This window comes from Emydura macquarii, unplaced genomic scaffold (assembly GCF_026122565.2).
Source record: "Emydura macquarii macquarii isolate MOO-44397 ecotype Brisbane River unplaced genomic scaffold, CSIRO-AGI_Emac_v2 contig_729, whole genome shotgun sequence".
Classification (NCBI taxonomy): Eukaryota; Metazoa; Chordata; order Testudines; family Chelidae; genus Emydura; species Emydura macquarii.
In genome coordinates, this window is record NW_027130866.1 from 1773847 (window position 1) to 1797129 (window position 23283).

At 42.2% G+C, this 23283-nt stretch overlaps 3 protein-coding genes across 3 annotated transcripts; 2 read left to right on the forward strand and 1 right to left on the reverse strand.

Moving 5' to 3' along the window:
- Positions 1–138: 138 nt before the first annotated feature.
- PIGZ (phosphatidylinositol glycan anchor biosynthesis class Z) lies at positions 139–11132 on the forward strand. Its single transcript, XM_067542860.1, is given in 4 exon segments — positions 139–190; positions 1302–1356; positions 1358–1518; positions 4776–11132. Coding segments are annotated over 4 exon segments (1863 nt in total). The 3' UTR covers positions 6371–11132.
- Positions 11133–12059: 927 nt separating this feature from the next.
- NCBP2AS2 (NCBP2 antisense 2 (head to head)) lies at positions 12060–12872 on the reverse strand. The gene has a single exon (XM_067542857.1). The coding sequence runs from the start codon at positions 12724–12726 to the stop codon at positions 12433–12435; it is 294 nt and encodes a 97-aa protein (XP_067398958.1). The 5' UTR covers positions 12727–12872; the 3' UTR covers positions 12060–12432.
- Positions 12873–13001: 129 nt separating this feature from the next.
- On the forward strand, positions 13002–20514 carry NCBP2 (nuclear cap binding protein subunit 2). The gene is made up of 4 exons (XM_067542858.1): positions 13002–13282; positions 14297–14478; positions 17715–17853; positions 18549–20514. Exons 1-4 carry the CDS (start codon positions 13202–13204, stop codon positions 18618–18620), a joined length of 474 nt encoding a protein of 157 aa, XP_067398959.1. The 5' UTR covers positions 13002–13201; the 3' UTR covers positions 18621–20514.
- The last annotated feature ends 2769 nt before the right edge of the window (positions 20515–23283 follow it).

Sequence of the window (23283 nt, forward strand, 5' to 3'; positions counted from 1 at the left end):
CACCTGCCCTTACCCCTCTGGAATGGGAATGGCCCCACTCACCCCCTATGCGTAGGTGTGGCCTCAGCAGGGATGCCGACACAACTTTGCCCTTTCAGAACTGTTCTGAAATGATGCCCCTGGAGAAGAACAGCAAGTATGATAAGAGATTTAGAAAACGTGACCTATGTGGAAAAGTTGGAAGATTTGGGTATGTTAGGGTGAGAGAGGAGAAGGCTGAAGTGGGGGCATGATGATAATCTGTAAATATGTAAAAAGCTGTAATAAATAGAATGGTGCTCAATCGTTTTCTGTGTTCACTGAGTTACAAGAAGTAATTGAATTTTTTTACAGCAAGGGAAATTTAGATTTTATATTAGGAAAACCTTTCTAACAATAAGGATAGTTAAGAATCTGAACAGTTCCAGAGGGGTAGCCATGTTAGTCTGTATACAGCAAAAACAATGAGAGTCCTGTAGCACTTTAAAGACTAACAAATTTAATTTCTGCAGGCATAAGCTTTCGTGGGCTGCAACCCACGATGAAGCAGGCATTTTACGAAGTGGGTTGCAGCCCACGAAAGCTTATGCCTGCAGAAATTAAATTTGTTAGTCTTTAAAGTGCTACAGGACTAGTGTTGTTTTATCTGAACAGGTTATCTAGCGAGGTTGTAGAGTCCCTGTCACTGGAGATTTTTAAAAATAGGGTGGACAAACACCTTGCAGGGATGGTCTAGGTATACTTAATCCTGTCTCGGCATAGGGAGATGGACTAGATCAGTGTTTCTCAACCTTTTTGATACCAGGGACCAGCTTCCTATATTGTGTCAGGGAGATCTGAGGCTTCCTATACTGTGTCAGGGAGATCCCAATGACCGGTGCCAGTCCATGGACCGGTGGTTGAGAAACACTGGACTAGATGACCTTTTGAGGTCTCTTCTAGCACTGTATTTCTGAGAATGATATTAATAAAGATACTTTGAAAACAGGCCATTGTAATATCTATGATAATCTTTAACAAGTGTCATCTTTTATTTTAACAAGAATAGTAATATTGGAATGAATGTGGAAAAAGACAAAGTTTTATCTATACGTGTTCACCAATCAATTAGAGTCTGTCTCTTGCAGTAATAGCAGTAACCCAATTACACATGTTCTGGTAGCAGCAAGGTTGTTCTTAGCTATATATGTAAAGCCATCCTTAATTAGTTTTCATTGATACTTCTGTCTACCTTAGTTTCATAGTTTTGGGAATGATTGACAATGTTTTGCTCTTTTTGATGGGCACGATTTGTTCTTGAATAAACTTTTTGTCCGTTTCAGGGTCAAAGCTACTGATACCATGGCAACTGATATTTCTAATAATCCAAGTCTCTGACTGCCCAGACGTCATTCAGTTCTGGCGAGTAGCCTGACCTTAAGATGTCAGCCAAGACCTTCTGGGGGATTCTTGCTCTACTCAGAATTTTCTGGTGTCTTCTTCCTCAGACAGGGTACCTTCATCCTGATGAATTCTTTCAATCACCTGAGGTCATGGCAGGTAAATTTTCCTGTATTTGTGCATGACTATATTTAGAAACCCAGTTGATATTAATTCTCTACATTCTTGTGATTTAAGCAGGAAACATTGCATTATTCACATTATCACATGTAAAAAAACGGCATTGTTGAGCAGTTGGCTGTCCTGTTTACTGGCAGTGTGACTCTGAGCTGGTAACTGAACCCAGCTGCTTCAGTTTTCCCTTCTGTGACATTAGAACAATATAGTACTTGCTACCTCACTAGTACAATATGTTTTGAGACTAAAATCATTAATGTTTGTAAAGAACGTAATTGTACAGATGGATTCTGATTGGACCATTGTGCCATTCTGATGATGTGAGAATGTGCACAAACACAACAGTCCACAGATTGTACTGGACTTCAATTTCTAAACAGGAAATTTGCCTATTGCTCCTAAATGAAGAACAGGATCTGGTCCAAGAGGTGCATGTTACTGAACCACTCAATAATAATGACCATAATGTAATTTACTTTAACATCCCTGTAGGGGGCAAAATAGCAAAGAAGCCCACCACAGTAGCATTTAAGTCCAAAAAGGGGAACTATACAAAAATGAGGAAGCTAGTTAAATGGAAATTAAAAGGAATAGCCACAAGAATGAAATGCCAGCAAGCTACATGGAAACTCTTTAAAACACCATAAAAGGGGATCAAATTAAACATATACTCCAAACTAAAAAAAAAAAAAAAAAAAGTAAGAGGACCAAAAAAATGCCAGCATAGAATCATAGAATTGTAGGACTGGAAGGGACCTCAAGAGATCATCTAGTCCAGTCCCCTGCACTCATTGCAGGACTAAGTATTATTTTGATTATCTCTGATGGGTGTTTGTTTAACCTGCTCTTGAAAATCTTCAACAACCTCCATAGGCAATTTATTCCAGTGCTTGAGTACCGTGATAGTTAGGAAGTCTATTCTAATGTCCAACCTAAACCATCCTTACTGCAATTTAAACTCATTGCTTCTTGTCCTATCGTCAAAGGTTAACGAGAACAGTTTTTCTTCCTCCTCCTTTTAAAAACCTTTCATGTACTTGAAAACTGTTACCATGTCTCCCCTGTCTTCTCTTCTCTGAACTAAACAGACCCAATTTTTTCAATCTTCCCTCATAGGTCATGTTTTCTAGACTTTTAATCATTTAGGTTGCTCATCTCTGGACACTCTCCAATTTGTCCACATCTTTCTTGAAATGTGGTGCCCAGAACTGGACACAATACGCCAGTTGAAGCCTGATCAGCGTGGAGTAGAGCGGAAGAATGACTTCTTGTCTTGCTTAAAACATTTCTGCTAATACATCCCATAATGATGTTTGCTTTTTTTGCAACAGTGTTACAATGTTGACTCATAGTTAGCTTGTAATCCATTATGACCCCCAGATCCCTTTGGCAGTACTCCTTCCTGGGCAGTCGTTTTCCATTTTGTATGTGTTCAACTGATTGTTTCTTACTAAGTGGAATACTTTGCATTTGTCCTTATTGAATTTCATCCTATTTACTTTGGACCATTTCTCCAGTTTGTCCTGATCATTTTGAATTTTAATCCTATCCTTCAAAGCACTTGCAACCCCTCCCAGTGTGGTATCATTCGCAAACTTTATAAATGTACTCTCTATGCCATTATCTAAATCATTGATGAAGATATTGAATGGAACCGGACCCAGAACTGATCCCTGCGGGACCCTACTTAATATGCCCTTCCAGCTTGACTGTGAACCACTGATAACTGCTCTCTGGGAACGGTTTTCCAACCAGTTATGCACCCATCTTACAGTAGCTCCATCTAGGTTGTATTTCTCTAGTTTGTTTATGAGATGGTCATGTGAGACAATAGCTTTTATGAGAGGTAGTATCTTCTTCTGTCTTTTAGCATGGCTAAACAACAAAGTAAAAGAGGCAATTAGAAGCAAAAAGGCATCCTTTAAAAATTAAAAGTCAAATCCTACTGAGAAAAATAGAAAGGTGCATAAACTCTGGCAAGTCAAGTGTAAAAGTATACTTAAGCAGGGCAAAAAAGAATTTGAAGAGCCACTAGCAAAAGACACATTTTTAAGTACATCATTAGCAGGAAGCCTGCCAAATAATCAGTGGGGCCCCTGGACAATCGAGGTGCTAAAAGAGCACTCAGTGAAGATAAGACCATTGCAGAGAAGCTAAATGAATTCTTTACATCAGTCTTCACTGCAGAGGATGTGAGGGAGATTCCCTCACCTGAGCTATGCTTTTTAGGTGACAGATCTGAGGAACTGTCCCAGATTGAGGTGTTGATTGAGGAGGTTTTGGAACAAATGGATAAATTAAACAGTAATAAGTCACCAGGACCAGATGGTGTTGGAAAAGGAATTGGAAAAGGTACAGAAAAGGGCAACAAAAATTATTAGGGATATGGAACAGCTTCCATATGAGGCCAGATTAATAAAACTGGAACTTTTCAGCTTGGAAAAGAGACTACTAAGGGGGGATATGATAGAGATCTGTAAAATCATGACTGGTATAGATAAAGTAAATAAAGAATTGTTATTTACTACTAATACCACAAGAATTAAAGTCACCAAATGAAATTAAAAGGAAGCAGGTTTAAAATGAACAAAAGGAAGATTTCTTCACACAATGCACAGTCAGCATGTGGAACTCTGTCAGAGGAGGTTGTGAAGACTATAACAGGGTTCAAAAAAGAACTAGCTAAGTTTATGGAGGATAGGTCCATTCAGACGGTCAGTCCTCAGCAGCAGGACTCAGACTGTTAGTCCCTCCTGGGTGTTTTTAGTGAAAGTCAGGGACAGGTCGTGGGCAATAAACAAAAATGTACAGAAGCCTGCAACCTGTCCGTGACTTTTGTTAAAAACACCCATGTCAAAATCTTAACCTTAATTGTAATGCTACAGCTAGTAATATAGAGTTGTGCACCTCTGCCTCTACTGGATGGAATTATAACTGCTCAGCTATGTCATAGGCCCTATAGTGCTAATACCAAATGGAGATTCTTCAGTAGCTCAGATGGTTGAATTTTTTATTTTGGGAACAGGAAGATTTGATTTCTCTTTCTGTTCTCACCATGAAGTTCTAAATAGCCATGGTGGACATCATAGTAACTAATCTGAAGTCCTAGATAATTATAGTTTTGTTACAATATTATTTTCCATTAAACCATCCTGCCTCTCACACTAAACTGTATTTTAATGCACATATACTGGTCAATTTACCAAAATGTGTCATCTGCTTTTCTTCTCCCTTCACAGGAGATATTTTAGATCTACAAGTCTATTATCCCTGGGAATTTCTTTCCAGTTTTCCTTGTAGAACAGTTGTGTTCCCATTAATTACATCTGGAGTTACCTACTGGATAATCAAGTCTTTACAGCATCTGGGCATCTGGTCAAATGGCATCAACAGCTACACCCTTCTTGTGTCACCTCGCCTTGTCCTCACCACCTTTTCTTTCATACTTGACTATAGTGTGTATTGGTTAGCTCCTTTCTGGGGAGCAGATCGGTGGAACGCTCTGGTTCTTCTTGCTGGGTCCTATGTCACACTAGTATTTTACACAAGAACATTTACCAACACACTTGAAGGACTTCTGTTTGCCCTGCTGATGATACTAGTGTCTCCAAAAGCAGTTGGTTACGGAACAGCACCTAAGTCAGACATCAGCCAGGCAAAACCTACCAGTAGCAGTCTCATAGGGATGATAACAGTTGCTGGGTTTTTCAACAGGCCAACTTTTCTGGCATTTGCTTTAATGCCACTGCTTTACTGGACAGTTTTAAATGCCACTTCTCAACCCAGCATTAAAACTATTGCAAACCACCTCTTGAAGTTTGTTTCAAGCACAGCTTTTACTGCCATCATCTTCACAGCAGCTGACACATTATATTTTACCTCCATTGGATCAGAGATTAGCCTATGCAGCATTAAAAAGAATGGCCTGTTAAGCACCATGGCTCATATAAATCAGAATGTAATCGTGACCCCTTTTAATTTTCTCCGCTATAACCTTAATCCCCATAATCTTGCACAGCATGGGATTCATCCACGATATACTCATTTTACAGTCAATGGAATAATGCTCTTCGGGATCCTACACATTCTGGCCATCAGTATTGGTTTGAAAATGCTGAAAATAAACATCTATCAATTATCATGGATGAGACTACATAATCACAGGCTTGCTGAGGGCAATCCAACATTATTATCATTCTATTTTGTTCCTGTGGCATTACTGTCCCTGTTCAACCACCAAGAACCTCGATTCCTCATTCCTCTTATTTTACCACTAGTCCTATTGATCACGCCGCAGAATAGAACCCTAAAGTGGAAACCCATCATTATTATTTTCAATGTTCTTGGTGCCCTTTTGTTTGGGTGCTTGCACCAGGGAGGACTGATCCCTTGCCTGTCTCATTTAGAACAGCTCATACATTCTCCAGAGTCCTTGAACCATCCAGCACACTATACTCTACTCTTTGCTCACACCTATATGCCTCCCAGGTTTCTGCTCAGTATCAATAAGAGAGACCCACTAGTGGAAATAATAGATATGGCTGGAGCTGAAGAAAAAACCCTCTGCCAAACACTGGGACAATTAGCAAGCAACATTACCTGTAGGGCTAGAGAAACTGATAAAGAAAGAACTTTTCATTTTTTTGTTATAATCCCCGGTACAGTCAGACCAACAATACAAAAATGTGGGGTTTTGTTAAAAAATGAGACATTAATATTTCCACACTTGACAATGGAGGATCCACCACAAATATCCTTTCTATTCAGTGAAAAATGGAGAAGTCAGTTAGGACTATACATCCTTCAGCTAGACAGAAATGAACAGAGCCTTTAGGTATTAGAGGATTTATGTTTCACTTTTTAATTTTATTTGGTTCTGGTGAAAGTTGTCAGATTAACAGTCCTGGAGATTGATGTTCTCTTTCTTTATTCATGGACATAAATACAGCCCAGGTAGTGGCAATGCAAGCTTCTCCCATGTTGTTCCCTTACTATTACCTTCACCACTGTTACTCAGCCCTTATCTGGATGGACTCTATCTAAGTGTGAGAAGGTTGTTCAATCTCCAGGATTTTGTTTATATCAGGATAATTTTCCTGCAGAGAGAGGAAAAAATCAGAAAACAAAGAAGGCTGAAGTTCTCTCCACCAAAACTTTCCAGATGGTTCTAGGTCAATTGTTCTCATCTCAGGTGTATTGTTATGTTTTTTGAGTTTTTTATTATATCTCTTTGGATTATACTTTTTATTCATATGCATTAATGCTGTAGCTAAGCATTCAGGGCCTCCTCCCAGTCATTACAGCAGGCTCCAGTAATGATATAGTTAGTGTTCATCTTTATGAGCACCTCAGTTATAGTATGGTGCACCACCGCATATATCCTCTCAAGGGATTGTATCATGCCCTTGAAAAGAGAGTGGGATTAGTTTCATTGTCTATTACCTAGTGTTTCTATTACTAGCAAATCAGATCCTAGGAATGGAAGCCCCGGGTTCAGTCCCAAAACCAGCCATTGCTTAGTCCTACTGTTCATTTAGCATTTCCTGCTACAATGCCATTTATTTGTGGAAACAGTATATTTTTAAGTTGCCTTTCTATTACTGGTGGATCTGAACCTTTACCCTGGATCTACAGACATTCCTGAACTACAGTGAGAGGGACTGCAGAAATTGAACCAAGAGCTGGATAGAAATTTCACAGTTGACCCCTTTGGATAAAGGAGTCTGTTTCTGGACATTATGGACAAACACTTCCAGACTTTGGGGAAATATTAATCCTGCTCCAAACCTTATATATCAAGCCTGTCTCTTTCAGATGAACCTGCCAATGATAAATGGGACCTCTCCAAATGCCAGTCATGCTAAACGAAGGGCATGGGACATACAGTTACAGGTCTTAAATGCCAGTTTCACAAGCGGACCAAAAAGTGGACTATGACAATAGTTTATGGGGCCAAGTTATAAAAGGAAATCAGGAACATGTCCCAGTGTGAAGAACTTATCATTGTTTGCCAAATTTCACATGCACTCACAGAAGAGCGTTCATGGAATTCACAGAAATGCATTCATACTTAGCATTCTGATCAATGTAAATAGTTTTTGATCTCTGAAAAGCACTTTATACTAGGGAAAAAGCTGTTTTTCCTAATTGTGGAAATGCACGTAGATTATGTGTGTTTATTTTCTAGTGTTTGCTTTGCTGTTTTATATAATATTAGAAAAAGTTATTAAAACAGCTTGATACCATACCAAATGTAGTTTTCAGCTTAGTTTCCTTGCTTTCTATGCTGCTATATATTTCTGGAAATAATCTTTTTCCATATGTTTTGTGTTCTAGTTGAGGGGGTGTTGTACTGATGTTTCATGTTTAATATTCAATTACTTCCTTGGTGTTCATAACAAATTTAGTGAAGACATATAGTAAATAATTGTATTTCTTTTCTATATCTTGGTATTTATATGACCTCCATCACCATAGTAACTGAAAACCTTACAGCTCTCCTTTGATGTAGTGAACTGTTATTCCCCATGGTACAGAGAAATAATGTGGTTTTTCTATGGTCACACAAGCAGTGTGTGGCAGATCCAAGAACAGAACCTGGATCTCCTGAGTGTCAATCCAGGTCCTTAATCTCAAACCCATCTTTCCTCTTTTACCAGGCACATCTTTGCTGTTTATATTGTGGATCCAATTCTCCATTCCTTGTATACCTAAAATGCCTACTCAAATCAAGTGGGGTATTTAGGAGTGCAAGGAATTCAGGATGAGCCTGTGTGTGTGTGTCAGATATAATCTTATAATTTCTATAGCACTCTTTATCAAGCATACAAAATGCTATGCTAATTATGTATACACATAGGAAATGCTATGTTTAACATTGAAACTCAGCAACTACTGTAATGGAACATGCTGACTCTTCAGCACACAGCTACATTTCACAAATTAAAAACAGGCAGTGAGAAATCCCATATCCAACTGAAACTGCATGGAGGAATGAGATTAATAGACTTGTGTATTGTGATGTGTTGCTCTCTAAGATAGTACCATAGCATTTTATATAAATTTTTCAAATAGCACATTCTGAGGGCTATTTTAATACTGAAGTGTCTTTCTGCCCCCACCCCCACCAATGACTTGCTCTGGGGCAAGTTATTTAATCTTTCTGTGACACATTTTACCTAGCTGTAAAGTGGGGTTAATACCCCCACACCCAACATTGTAAAGTTCTTTAAGCTTTTCAGATGAAAGATGCAATATAAATGCAAAGTAGGGATGTAAAAATTAGTTTAATTAAAAATCTATTTAAACGTTCTAAAAATAGAACGGTTATACACTGGGGGAGGGAGCTATGCTGAGCTCGGCTCCTCATGCCAAGTGAGAACTGCCCAGCTGTGGCTCCCCCCACCCATGCTGGGCTCCGCACCTACCCCCCACCCCGCTTGCAGGGTGACAACCCAGCTGTGGCTTGCACCTCCTACCCCCACACTGGGCTCTGCGCCTCCTCCCCCACTTGTGGGGAGCCAAGCCCAGCTGCTGCTACCCACCCCCGCAACTCTGGGCTGCACACCTCCTTCTGCTGGCAGGGAGCTGAGCCCAGCTGCGACTACCCCTCTGCTAGGCTCTGCACTTCCCCGCCAGCAAGAGCTGCCCAGCTGGGATAAGGCCCAGATCTGCTGATATTCAAGGCACAGCATAACCTGCTCAGTCTTGTGCCTGAAGGTGTTGATTGTGGGAAAGTACAGTTTCATTCTGCTATGAAAGTCTACCTAAGTCAATAAATCACATACCTTATTTTACACTTTCACGTATATTGTAGGGATAATTATGTAATTAAAAAAATTAAAGTTAGCTTAAGTTTGGTTAAGAAAATAATATATTTGCTTTGTTTGTGGCTAGTAAGGAAAAAGCCCCAATCAGCAAGTAAAAGAAGGCCATGAAAATAATACTTATTATTAATAATTACTTATTGCTTGTTGTGTGGGAAGAATGTTTGGTTCAAAAAGTAACTAAAAAATAAAGAGCTGCAGTAATAACAAAGAAACACTGTCTTAAAAGAAACAAACACAAACCTTCCCACTGTTCTGCTAATAAGCAAGGAATAGGGAGGAGATAAGAAGGGAAGGCCTTGGAGGTAGGAAAATAGCAAGGATAAACTGCTTCAAACTGGAATATTGCTAAACCTAGCTAGTTATCTGAAGGGTATAGAGACAGTCATGAATCTGAAGGTTGTTTGTGAGACCCTGCCTGATCATGCTAGAGCACACTAAAATAAGTTGGTTTTCCCTAGGTTTGGTCTATTTGTAAGTATACTGTTCAGATGCTTACGAATACTTTGTTACTGTATTGGGTGCAGTGACTGGTTATTTTTAGGCTGTTAGGCATTTTTAGAGCAATTGTATAAAATACCATTTGGCCTTTGGACTTAATAAAGAATTACGGTTAAATTAATGTCTGATGGTCTCCCATATTAATAATTTCAAATATTATTGATAATTCCAACATATATGCTGGGAGATTGTGGAATGGGCACATTTTACAACTCTCAAAATACATCCATGTTACTTATGTTCTTGGGCCAGGACTGTCTTTTACTAGATGTCTATCTAGAATCTAACACAATGGTACCCCAATCATATATTTGGGAGAGGGAAGGTATATTCACCAATAAGTTTTTTTACTTGTATGTCTCTATTTCTTAAACCACTTCAATATATTACTGAAAACCCATTCCAGCTAAGAATGTCCCAGAACTAATCTAGTCATCTAAGAAACAAATCCTGACATAGCTACTCAGAACTCAAAAGGATTTGACTGGAAGTTGGACTAGGTTAAACTGCAAGATTTGGTCTTAAATGGGCATTAGTATGAAATAGGTAATTATGCTGCTACAACCATTAAACTGAAAAATATAACAGGAGCATTATCCTCTCCCACAATCTGGAATGACTGGTGAGACTAGAGGTCACCATTATCCTTTCTCATTTCCTGAACCTGTGCAACTGTAGACTATGAAATTCAAGCTAGGTCGGGCCCACTTATAATATTAAGTTACCAAATATTACTAAGAAGATGCATATTGCAAAAGTGTGGTGGCTGGAAATTCTTTTTGAAAATAAGTGATTGCTTCTTTTACGTGTGCTGTTTTGCTTCTTTTCAGTGTAATTGCCCTTCCTATGATTAATGACCCCTCTTGACTAACCAATCTCCCTAATGAAATCTTGTGTAATTAGCTCATCTATACCTCAGTGGCTTTGTATCTTTCAAGGATACCTTATAATCCTATCTTCCAGTGGGTGCCACCTCATGTATTACTCAATTTTCATCTCAGCAAACCCCAACACTTTGGAAACACTAAACTTAAGAGTATAAGGAGGGAAGCAATCTCACTAGCAAGCATGCTTCAAGACTGAGAAATCATTCCACACAGAACTGTCATCTCCCCCAGCTTTCTTCTGGGAATATGCATCCAAGGTCTTGGAGAAGCTGTCAAGAATTGAAACCACCACCTTTTGCCTGCATTGGTGAGGAAAATTGCTTTTGTAGCTAATATATACTGGACTTCTGGTTTGGGGGCTCATTTTCTAGGTGTAATAATTAAAGCCTTTCTGTCATTATTGAACGAGTGTCGTGTCAATTCCTGAACGTATTAATATGAGATCCCAGTTGGTCAGGTAACAACTAACACCTGGCTTGTTGCGTGGCCTGTGGGGACATCTCAGGGAGGTCCATTTTTCTCTGATGATCTAGTGGGCCAATTAGGTCATCTGTTTTTGCCCCCACTTAACGGGGCAGATGTTTTTCATGCAGGCAAGATAGCTGGTGCTACTGTAGTAACTATGCCAGCATCTCCATTACTTCTTTAATCTAATTCTGGGAAGATGGTTAGGTGCCATCTATACTATGCTATAAGGAGGCCTCCTAACAGTCTTGTCTTTCCTTCCATCCTAAACTACCCTGGATGCAGCAAAAGCCTTTTCTCTGGAACACTATAACTGGTTTATCAGCATGTCTAAGTCTATCATATTTATAAAAAATTAATTGAAATTTAACATGACAAAGTCCTATATGATTAAAAGTATATCTACTCCTAGAGTTAAATTCCCATTAACCAACTAATTTGTGTCCACCTTATAATTTTATACTGCTAGAATATTAATCTTAGTCCACATGTATATTACTACTAAACTGGAGAAGAGCTCTGGGTAGCTCAAAACTTAAGTTGTTTGAATAAAAGATGCTACCACGCAAACTTTGTTCAACTAAACTCTACCACAGGCAAGATTTTGGTTGTTTTTTACTCAGATGCCACATTCCAAATGTTGGGCTCTATGGTATTTTATTTCCATGACCTCACTTCATAAAAACAAATACCAAACAAATCACCACCATATTTTTAAAATTCAGAGGTTCCCAGCAAACACTATGGAACAGACCACTTTCCACCGGTTTGTCAAGCACCTAAGGACTGCTTTAGGGCATGTGATGCCAAACTGTATTTTGTGGGGAAATAAAGGAAAGATGAATAGCCACAGATGTGTTTATTTTAGACATTGCACGTTGGGAAGAACTGCTTGTCCGTACTTCGGGAGTCTCACGAGTGGCGAAGGACGTTGATCCGGTTACCGCGGGTGACGGCGTCGCAGACACCGGAACTCGGGAAGCGCAGCGACATGGCGTGACCCAGGGCCCGGAGGTTAGCCAGGGTCAAAAATGCCCGCAACCCCTGCCCAGGCAGGAGCAGCTACGAGCCCGGAGGTGAGGATGAACGGGCCCTGGCTAGGCGCTGCCTTCTCCTACACTCCTGGCCGCAAATCCTTGCTGGAGCGAGGGAGAGCGTAAGTACCTCGCCCACAGCTGCAAGGCCCAGGGGGGTTGAGTCCTTCTCTCCTCGCCCGCTCACTGGCTCCCACGTCCGCTTCCGCCCCTCCTATTCCCAGGAGATCGGGGCCAGTGCTGGGCCCGGGCCCCATCCTTCAACTCCCGCAGGAAGGTCTCTCGCAGACGAACAGCCCTGCGGGCCAGGCTCCCCTCCCGCAGCAGGCGCCGCGCCGCCTCCTGGCCCCCGAGCTGGGCCCGGGTCAGGGCCGAGGCAGTGACCTGGGCCGCCGCGCGGATCGGCCACGACTCCGACAGCTTCTCGATGAGCCGCGGGTTGTTGAGCACAGTGAAGAGCAGGCGCCGCAGCACCATCCTTTCTCTCACCTCTCCACCGAGGATCCTTCCGCACGCGGCGGCGGCGGCACCGGGCCCCCCAACGGGCAGCCGGCGACAACAGCGACAACAGCAAGGGTGTCTTGCCTTGGGCAAGCAGAAGTCCGGGGGGGGGAAGGGAATCGCGTTTGTCACGTGCGTCCGTCCCGTGTGGCATCCAGCTCGGTGATTGGCTGAGTAGCTCTGGGCTAGGGCGTCCAATAGAAGATAGACGTGACACAATCCCTTCCGGGATTGGCTGCCACCCATCGGGCGTGAGAGAATAGCGGCCTTGCGTTTGCTGTGACCCTCATGATTGGCTGATGGAGAGGGAAGTGTTGGGATAGGTGGGTCACGTGCTCGAACCGTGGCGATTGGTGTGAACGCGGCGGGGTGCTCGCTAGGTTTTGTGGCTGCGCTGCTGCGGGGTGGACCCTGCCGCTGCCCGACGGTAGCTGCTCTACCTCGCCCCGCCATGTGCTCGGTAGCGATGTTGAGCGTCCTGCGCAGCGACTCCTACGTGGAGCTGAGTCAGTACCGCGACCAGCACTTCCGGGTGAGGGAACGGGCCGTGGACGCGCGTGGGGCTGGCGGCCTAGCCGGGGCGGGGGGGAGATGGGGACATGGGAGAGTGGGGGTGACGGTCATGGGAGGCTGGGCGGGGTTGGGGTGGCGGTGTCAGAGCTGGCGGATGCGGTGGGAGGATGGGGGCTAGGGGGATGTGCAGTAGTGGGGGGACGGACTGGATGTGTTGGGCCCTGCACTCAGGGGTTCCCAGCAACCGAACAGCTAAAGAATTAAACTCTTAATCACAAACTGATTAAAAAGCTGGGTCCTTGCTCTCCAGGTGCAGAGCCCAGGGGCAGCTGATTTCGGGCTGGCTTCTGGACAAGGGGCATGCTAGGCCATACGCTTTATGGTCATCCGTCTAATAGATGTCTGCTTATCTGATAACGTTCCTTCCTGGAGAAGACAAGGGACACTTGCTCCATTTTTCCCTCTTGTTCTGGAGCTTCTTGACTTGGGAGGGCTGCTGGGATGTGTCTACCGCTTTAGCCTTCTTGCAGCCTCTTGGTTGTTGTGATGTGGATGTAATTTGCACTAGTCTGTTCCTTATCCCAAAGTTCATTTTTGAGTTATTTCTCAAAGAATCATATGTCACTGCCTTCGCTGCTGCTCATAACATTCCTAAGCAGCTGAGGGAAATTGCCGCATTCTGCTGCTGCTTTCCAGTTGTAAATAAAAGCAGTAAAAACAGAGTGAACTGACACTGAATCCTAGAACTGTTTTGCAATGTTCTGAGCAGCAGAAGTACTGGTATGCAAATTTGGAAGACTGCCTTGTATTTGTTTTATTCTGTTCATTTTTATCTTTACAATCATAAGGGCTAGAATTTTTTTGTTAAAAATGGGCAAGTAGGTGGGATAGTGTGTTTTTCAGTGTTTTATCTGAAATATTTCCCATCCTGTTAAGGTATTACAGATCAACTTCTCCCACATGTTGCTGCTTTACTCTTGAAGATATTGAATGGGATGGAGTAAATGTTTGTTTTTACTGTTTGAAATTTCAGGGTAACAGACATGATCAGGATCGACTGCTGGAAAAAAGCTGCACCCTGTATGTGGGGAATCTCTCCTTTTATACAACAGAAGAGCAGATCTATGAACTGTTTAGTAAAAGTGGGGATATAAAGAAAATTGTTATGGGCCTGGACAAAGTGAAGAAAACGGCTTGTGGCTTCTGTTTTGTTGAGTATCCTTGAGTGCAAAGTAAAACATCTATACAATGGGTATGGAAGCCAAAGATCTAGCCAGCCCTAACCAGAGTTAGAGGAATTGTAAAGGCTTGTCTTTGTTCCTGTTGTAGGTACAATTACAATGTATTAACCAATCTAGTTAAAACACAGCTCAGGCTTGCAGTGAAAATAAGACTGAACTGTGCTCCTAAAGTGTTATAATAGTGATAAAGTCTCAGATTTAGAGGCTATTTGTGAATATAAAACATTGCAGTCCTGTCTATACTGCAAGATTTAACTTAATTTTTTGAGTATGGGTGACTAAATTGTAACATGATATTATTCTATAGATGGAACCTAAAATTTGAAATGATTCTGTTGTGGGGTATGGTGGGTATTTCTGTGCTAATGCCTCTCTCCAAGGCACTGGGTACTGTTCTGGACAGTGTAGTAGAAAGAAGAAACTGATACATGTAGAACACACATGATTGGCAAGTTCAAGAGAAGCCAAACTCAGTTTACTCTTAATTTGAATAAAATGGCTAACTTCAGGCTGGGAGTGAGGCTTAAAAATTGTTGAAAGGGGTATTGTATTATCTCTTAGGATTACAAAAACAGGTAATTAAAAATCTTTAATTTACTTTTAACTATGTATACTGTTTGACATTTGTCTTAACAGGTGTAGTATCCAAACTATACTTCCAGGAACTAATAAGAGCCAACGCTTATCTATCACTTCTCACTAGTAAAAAATCAGTTTGATGGCACATAATACAGGGGGTGTTTCTGTTTGTTCATTTGTATTTGAATCAAGAAACACATGGAAATATTTCTAGTGGTTTTGTATTTTATAAGAACATATTTTTATAAACATAATATTAGAAATGAGATCTCAAATTTTCTGCCCTTTTTTTTTTTTTTTTAAAGACTGTAGAGTTATAACTAGGAGTAATGGTGTGCATCTGGATGAAGATAAAGAACATATGTCAGGGAATAGTTTCATAACAGTGAGATCTAGCGCAGTGGCTCTCAATTTTTCCAGACTACTGTACCCCTTTCAAGACTCTGATTTGTTTTGCGTACCCCTAAAAGTTTCACCTCACTTAAAAACTACTTGCTTACAAAATCAGACATAAAAATACAAAAGTGTCACAGCCCGCTATTACTGAAAAATTGCTTACTTTCTCATTTTTACCATATAATTATAAATCAATTGGAATATAAATATTGTACTTACATTTCAGTTTATAGTATACAGAGCAGTATAAACAAGTCATTGTGTGAAATTTTAGTTTTTACTCACTTTGCTAGTGCTTTTCACATAGCCTGTTGTAAAACGAGGCAAACATATATCCTCTGGAAGACCCCTGTGTAACTCCAAGTGTTATACTTGTAAAAGAAAAAACTAGCAGGATCTTATTCAGGGGGACAAGGCAATATACCATGTTTATTGTACATGTAAGAATATTAAAAAGCAGTCGCATTCACACACACGCATTCATAAAGTTCTGCAAGCTGATATGATATAATTACCAGTCCTTTTATGCATTGCTCGAGCCAGCTTAGTGGCCAACTAGGCTGGGCACGAGGAGGGAGGCAGGCCTCTGTGTCTGTCGCGAATCTGATGCTCCAAGATGACAATTGCAGAATGAGACCCCAAAGTTTCCATGTTTTTACTCATCTTTTATACTTGCTGGATTTCATGTAAGTCTATGTCCTTGCTGTGTCATGCTGCCTCTAGGACCCTGTCTACACTTACCTCTGAGATTTGGCGGCAGTCGATAGGAGTTACGCAAGCTATGCAAAAAACTTTCGTAACTCCCATCGATAGCTTGTGTAACTCCCATCGACTTCTCTTCTGCTCACCATCTTCATTGCACTGTTCCCGTCGACACAGCGCTACTCTACTTGTGAAGGTAGTCTTAGTATGTCGATTTCTGGATCGAGTGAGTGGGTCTTCACTGACCACTCAATCAATCCAGAGAAATCGAAGTCGCCGCCGTCAGTGTAGCCATAGCTTAGGTTCAGTACAGTTGTTAATTACCAGCTAATTGAAAGCATGACTATTTTGTTATTTTTGTACTTTGTTTGTTCCCAGGGTGGATCCATCTGTATTGTAGGGTCGTTACTTTGCACTTTAGGGTCATTGATAGGTATTCTTCAGCCTTCAGGGTTAGGATAGCAGTTGGTGTCTTTACTCCCCTTTCTGTTAGAGCAGTTTACATTGGTGTCTTTTTATGCCCTGCAGTTTGCACATACATTCCTCACTCACACAAAGAGAATTTATCAAGATATTTTTTGGTTCAATAGTACGAGTTTCAGGAAAGAGCTTACATCAAGAAACTAACAAGATGGAGTCCACTTACGCCACACTAAACAGTACTATACCATTATCATAACCTTAAAGGAAAAATGTCTCTCTACCTCTCTCTTACTTATACAATAAAACAAGAAATCTATCTCTGATTTGTTTGCACAGCTCCTGGGGATGGCTCACACAGGTGCACGCATACCCCTGGTTAAGAATCACTGATCTAGTAGACTGAAAATAGTCTAAAAAGGTGTAGGGGGAGACCCAATATTTTAATGATTTAGGATCTGACCATATATTTTTGTGGTATGGAGAATCTGATGTTCTGTCAGGTATTTTGAAAGTGGCTTAAGAGGTAACTTGTCATTTCTGTTACTAAATCAAACACCTTTTAGGTGCTTGACTACCACAGTGATAAATACATCATAAATGCCTAGGTAGACAGATCCTGGGTATTCTTTTGGTGTACTGTCTTGAACTTCCATTAAATACAAGGCAAACATTCCTGTAAAATTATTATTGGTAATCCTTCAAATCTGTCTTTTTTTGACTAATTAAATTATGGACTCTGAAGGTAGTTAATTTTCCTGTTGAATTCATTGGGCTAACTTCAAATGGAGGAGGATTTGGCCCCATGAATGCAACGCCCAGGTGGTGCTTGTTTCTTCTTGAGTTAATAGTGGAATTTTTATTTTGAAAACCATAGGGCTAAATTAATCAAATATTTCATCCCATTCCTAACAATCCCAGATTACTGTCATTTATCATACTTGAAAATACAGGTTACTTTATTTGTGAAAAAGGAATTTATTTTTAAAATTTAACCCAGTGATGGGCCATACTCAATCAAATATTTGTTTTTAGAGATCATTGCATTTGAATACTTTTGTTCTATAGAAATTTGAAAGACTGGTGGACTTTGTTCTTTAACATAATGTTAAGATACTACTCAAGAGGAGATGCTGAAAATGCAATGAGATACATCAATGGGACACGGCTTGATGATAGGATCATCAGGACAGATTGGGATGCAGGTTTTAAAGAGGGCAGACAATATGGTCGTGGAAGGTCAGGGGGTCAGGTAAGTTTCTCCACAATCTGTCTTTCACTACTTGCTGGTGAAATTAGTGATGTTTCTTGAATCTTCACTTTTGAGTGACCACTTAGTAGTTTAGTTTAATTTTACTTTAACTTCCATGGCCAGAATAAAATTTCATCACATCTAAGAAATCATTATGTAATACATTTAAATATTTACCCACCAGGAATAAAATCATATGTCATGTTCCTTTTTTTGGTATTCTGGTTACGTTGGAGCGTGGGAAGGGAAATTGTACTTGACATCTGCATACTGAGCAAGCATAAAAGCTGCCTAGCTAAGAGCTGGACATCATCTAGCTTGCCTACACTGGAGTAGATAGCACTTGCTCTTATATTTAGTGTATATGGGTAACTGATGTAGATTACAGGTCCCAGCATGGGATGGTCCATCTTGATATGAGGAGGGCCCCTGTGTGGAATATTAAAGAGGAAAGCAGCTGTATGCTATGATATTGAATTCTGAAGGCTGCATTTCAGCTACTCTTGCTGAATGAATTAGAGAAGGAAACAGTCACTAATTTTCCTTAATATTATACAGTTTGTAATGGTATGTTACCTGGACTGTTATTACAATTAACACCTGTCCAGAGTATCTTGTTGGTATTGTATATTAACTCTTGTGGAATAGTTTACTTGCTGGAATGCTCTAGTCTTTCACTTTTTTCCCACATCAAGGTCCGAGATGAATATCGGCAGGATTATGATGCTGGGAGAGGAGGTTATGGCAAAATTGTTCAACCCCAGTGAATACTGAATGACTCATCAGCATCACAGGAAAACTAACTGCATTGTAGTAGATCTCATGATGAGCAGCGAAGGGAGTCTGTTGCACATGAATGTTGTTTAGGTAACTGAGACTTATGAAGATTTTATCAGTGTTGCTGAGATCATTAAATATATTTAATGTCTCTTCTATTTTTGAAGACCCGTTACAAAATCAGGATCAAAGTTATACTTTAAATGTTGTAGGGTAGATTAATAGAATATAGTGAAGACCTGGGAATAAGACTTATAGCACTGATGCTCATTAGACCTAGGTGATTGCTAACTGCTGCTTTTTTTAATGTTTTAAGTGTTATACTAGACTGAGCCTGAATTCTTTAACAATATGTTGATTTCTTTCATTTGTCCAAAACCTGATACACTGGCATCAATTTTTGTTTGTTTGTTAGTATTGAAGGGTAAAGTGAGTGGGTAAGAATGGGTTGCGTACCATATCTAAAAATTAAGAGGAGGGAAACAGTTATTTCATAGTAAAATACAGAGAAGATAAGATGTCTCAAATGTATATTTGATTAGCAAGAAATAAGATGTCTTTCTTTGATAATAGCTAGCAAATATATGAAGGGCACAACTGAGCAAACTTTGTCCTGATTATCTTTCTGTTCAACAAGGTGATAGGAGCATAGCAGCTAACCAAAGACCAGGCCCATGCTGTAAAATAGGTGCATGTGAAGTTTCTTTATCCAGTGGGTATGAGGGTGGACTGATGAGAACAAGGGGAAGGTTGAGAATTGAGGGTTTAAAAACTGGTGTTAGATGATTTGCTACCTCTGTAAACTTAGCAACACTCTTAATTTATTTTAATTTTTAAGGGTTGCTCCTCTGTCATTTTTCTCCAGTAAAAGGGGTTTGTTCAGTAATTTTATTCTGTGGATGAATTTTTTTCCATATTCCTCCACAGAGGGAGGGAGTTTCCATGGTTACCTCCAAAAAGTGGATGTCTGAAGAGACGGTATTGTAAAAGAAAAGGAAAGTAATTTTGAAAGGGTGTGAGTTTTGTTTTCTATTTCAGGCTACATTCATTCTTGTTCCTAACCCTAAACAACAAGCAAACTAGTAAAAGCCAAGATTCAAACTCCAGTCATATTTCACAGTCTACTTTGCATATGATGAGAAATCATACAGAAACTCTAGAACTTCATGTATGACTTTCACCGATTGTGTCAAAACTGAACTAAGTGATTGTATAGTACAGTGGACTCTTTAAAATGTTAACTGATGCTCACAATGTCAAAAATCTGGAAATATCAGGAATGTCAAGTTCAGATTTCCTTGGCTTTGCTTGAGGACCTGGGAATCTTGAGAGATATGTATATAGGATCTAAACACCTTAGTCAGGCATTGCTGAAGACACCTGTCTAAAAATTTCTTCCTCCCTCAAGTTGCTCAGCTCTCTGGACACTTACCCAATACTATGATTGGAAAACCAGGAGAATTAGTGAAATTAGGTATTAACAGCACCTGCATTTATGTAGAAGGAAAGCGAAACTTATTTGTTCCTTTTCTTCAAATATAAAACCTTTCAAGTCTTCACATAAAAGGTGCATGCCCACTTATTTTTCTTTGTATATAACCTTTAAAGAAAGGTAAATGAACTGAGTGTTGAGCTTTAATCATTCTAAGTATCTTGCATGTGCTTTTATACATCATGTTTTTAGACCCATTACTTTACATTATAGGTATCATGAAGTAAAATACACACTCACCATCTTATCACATCTAAGGGAATTTAAAACAGTGTATGTCTAAGTTTTCTCCTGTCATGAAAACTACTGTACATGTTTAGTCCTGGGATCTTTGACTAGGGAAAAGTCCTATAAACAAGATGAGTTAACTTAGTTTTTTTCTTATCTAATGACACATCTGTCTGGGTAGGGGTTGGGGGTTGGATGAGGTTTAGGGTAGGGGTCAGGGTCAGGGGTGTGGGGTCAGGTTAGGGTTTTGGGGTTGGGGTGAGTTTGGGTTGGGGTGAGGGGTAGGGTTTAGGGTGTTGGGTTTAGGGTTAGAGGGTGAGGGGTTAGGGTCGGGTGAGGGTTGGATTAGGATGAGGGTTAAGGTTAGGGTTAGGGTGAGGGGTAGGGTCTGGTAGCATGAGGGGTGAGGGAGGTGGGTGGGTGGGTGGGGGTTGGGTTAGGTTTAGGGTAGGTTAGGTTGGGTGAGGGTTGGGTTAGAGTTAGAGGGATGGGTTAGAATGTGGGGGAGGGGTTGGATGAGGGTGAGGTTTAGGGTTTGGGTTAGGTTAGGCTTAGAGGGGGAGGGATTAGGGTCGGGTGAGTGTTGGGTAAGAGAGGGTTGATGAGGGGGAAGGGGAGGGTTAGGGTCAGGTTGCGTGGGTTAGGTTTAGGGTTAAGGGTGAGGTTAGGGTCGGGTTTAGGTTTTAGGGTTAAGGGGAGGGGAGGGTTTAGGGGTAGGTTTAGGTGAGGGTTGGGTTAGGGTGGGGTTTACGGGTTAGGGTGAGGGTTGGGTTAGACTATGAGTACGAGGGCAACCCCGCCCGCCCACTGCTAAAGGCAACCCCAGCGAGTGGCGGGGCGGGGGGGAGCCGCGCGGGCGCTGAGCGCTAATCGCAGCGCGCTGCGCGCTTCTGCCGTGGGTGAGAAACGGGGGACGGTCAAGGGCATTGTGGGTAATTTAACAGTGAGCCAGTGCGGGGCCCGAGGCACTATGGGAGACGTAGTGTCTCGGCCTTCCTCTCCCATCAGCCAGTGCGGGGCCCGAGGCACTATGGGAGACGCAGTTTCCCACCACCCCTCCAGTTCTCGTGCGGCTGTGAGGCCAGAGCTAAGCGCCCATTGCCGTCAGTAGCCCCTCCCGCCCCGCTCTCGTCGCCGCGGCTGGCGCAGGCGCTCCTAGTCCCTGCCCGTGCCCGTGCCCGGCCCCCGCAGCAGCCAGCGGGGCGAACCCGTGCCGGGCTCTGCGCAGCGCAGGGGCAGATTTACGGTGTCTTGGCCCGGCCCGGCCCTGCCCTGCCCTGGGATGGCGCCGGGCGCATCCCCCTGCAGCCGCTGGCCGAGCCCTGCCCCGGGCACGGAGCGGGCTCTGCAGCTTGACCTGGCTCACTCCCCCGCGCTGCTTTCCCTGGGCAGGGTGGGCTCTGCTGCGGGCCGTGCCTGGCTCGGGGCCGTGCTAGCGCCTTGCCGGGGCCGGCTCCCCCGGCTGCATCAGGCTCTGTCCCAGCTAGTGAGTGGGTGCCTGGGGTCCGCTGGGCATGGCGCCTGTGCCAGCGGGGATAGGTGGCTCGGTCACTGCACCGCCTGCTCTGTGCTGTGCTGTGAGCCTGGGCTCCGTGTGTCTCACCCTAGTGCACTTGTGCCCTGCACGGGCACCTCCTGCCTGCCCGTCTCCCCGTGGTGGGGGTGTCCCCCAGGCAGGCATGTCCTGTGGGGCCGTGGGCCACTTGCTCTGCACCCCCGGGATATGTGTGCGCACCTAGGGCCTGTACCAGTTTGTTGCTGGGTGAAGACACAGGTGCTGGTGACTTTCTTCAGCAAAAGTGCCTTTCCCTTCTGCAGTACGGCTTACACACAGAGGTCCATGCTGGGAGGTGACCGGGACCAAGTTGGCTATAGCCCAAGAGTGTCCTAGCAAGGGTCTGCTCTCACTGGTATTTTTATGCTGGGATCTCAGATTAAAGGTGTTCGTATTGCAATTGATTAACATAAAAAAAGGTGATACAGAGGGGTATAAAGACCCTAACTTTCTTTGAATTTTTGTTGTTAAAGATACCTTTTTTAAAGGTGAAAGTTTATTGACTAAACACAAGAAAGAACAAGAAATTAAAACACACATTTATATTGAATTTGAGTGATTATGCAAAAATGTAATTAAAGTTTTGGGGGTTTTTTGGAGGCAAAATACTTTTTTTTATTTTCAGAGATGAAAAGGAAAGGGTCAGTTTTACTTTTAGGTGTGAAGGGTATTTACTCTTTGTTTGTTTCATTTTTTAAAAACTGATAGAACAAGGTGGCGGGAAAACCAGCTTTTGTTAATGTTTTTGCAACACTGGCTGGCTGGTTAGTTACCAATGGATGCTTTGGCTGAGTGGTCGTCCAGGTCAGTTAGGTGGGTCTGAGGCGGGGCAGATGCCTGAGGAGCTGGAGAGAGGAAGTAACTGTAGCAGTGTGCTACATCTCTGAGAAGGAGAGCTGGGGGCTCCAACTAGGAGGAGAGAGACTGAACTGAACCCAGTTCTGGGAAGGAGAGCTGGGGACTCTTGGCTTCAGGGGAGAGGAGTGTTTTTTAATTCTGCAGGAAAGACAGATGCTCGGGGCTTGAGGATGCATGCTCAGCTGGGAACTGAGGTGAAGCCTTTATTGAAGGGAGGTGGGAAGTGAAGGTTTTGTTAAAATGGACCCCAGAAGGGGAATGCTTTGATTACCCGGCTTGTGTGGGCTTGTTAAAGGGCCCTGAACAGACAGGGAAACCAAGGGAGGGTTCTGCAGACCCACCCCAGGTCACAAGAGGGAGTTTGGGAGGCCACTAACCCTGATCCAGGCTGGGTTTCTAGGAAAAAGGTTCCTGATTAACTTTGGCTGCAGGGGGAGAGAATGTCCCATGAGGTGGGGGTGGGACATTGATTCCCAGGACAGTTAGCAATGCCTCTGCCCCAGTAGAAGGCTGGGTCCAG

Excerpts from the sequence above, each read along its gene's own strand:
- NCBP2AS2 (XM_067542857.1), bottom strand. The coding sequence starts at position 12,726 with ATGGTGCTGCGGCGCCTGCTCTTCACTGTGCTCAACAACCCGCGGCTC.
- NCBP2 (XM_067542858.1), top strand. The coding sequence starts at position 13,202 with ATGTGCTCGGTAGCGATGTTGAGCGTCCTGCGCAGCGACTCCTACGTG. Across the intron at positions 13,283-14,296 it reads ACCGCGACCAGCACTTCCGG|GGTAACAGACATGATCAGGA; the intron begins GTGAGGGAACGG and ends TTGAAATTTCAG. Across the intron at positions 17,854-18,548 it reads GTGGAAGGTCAGGGGGTCAG|GTCCGAGATGAATATCGGCA; the intron begins GTAAGTTTCTCC and ends TCCCACATCAAG.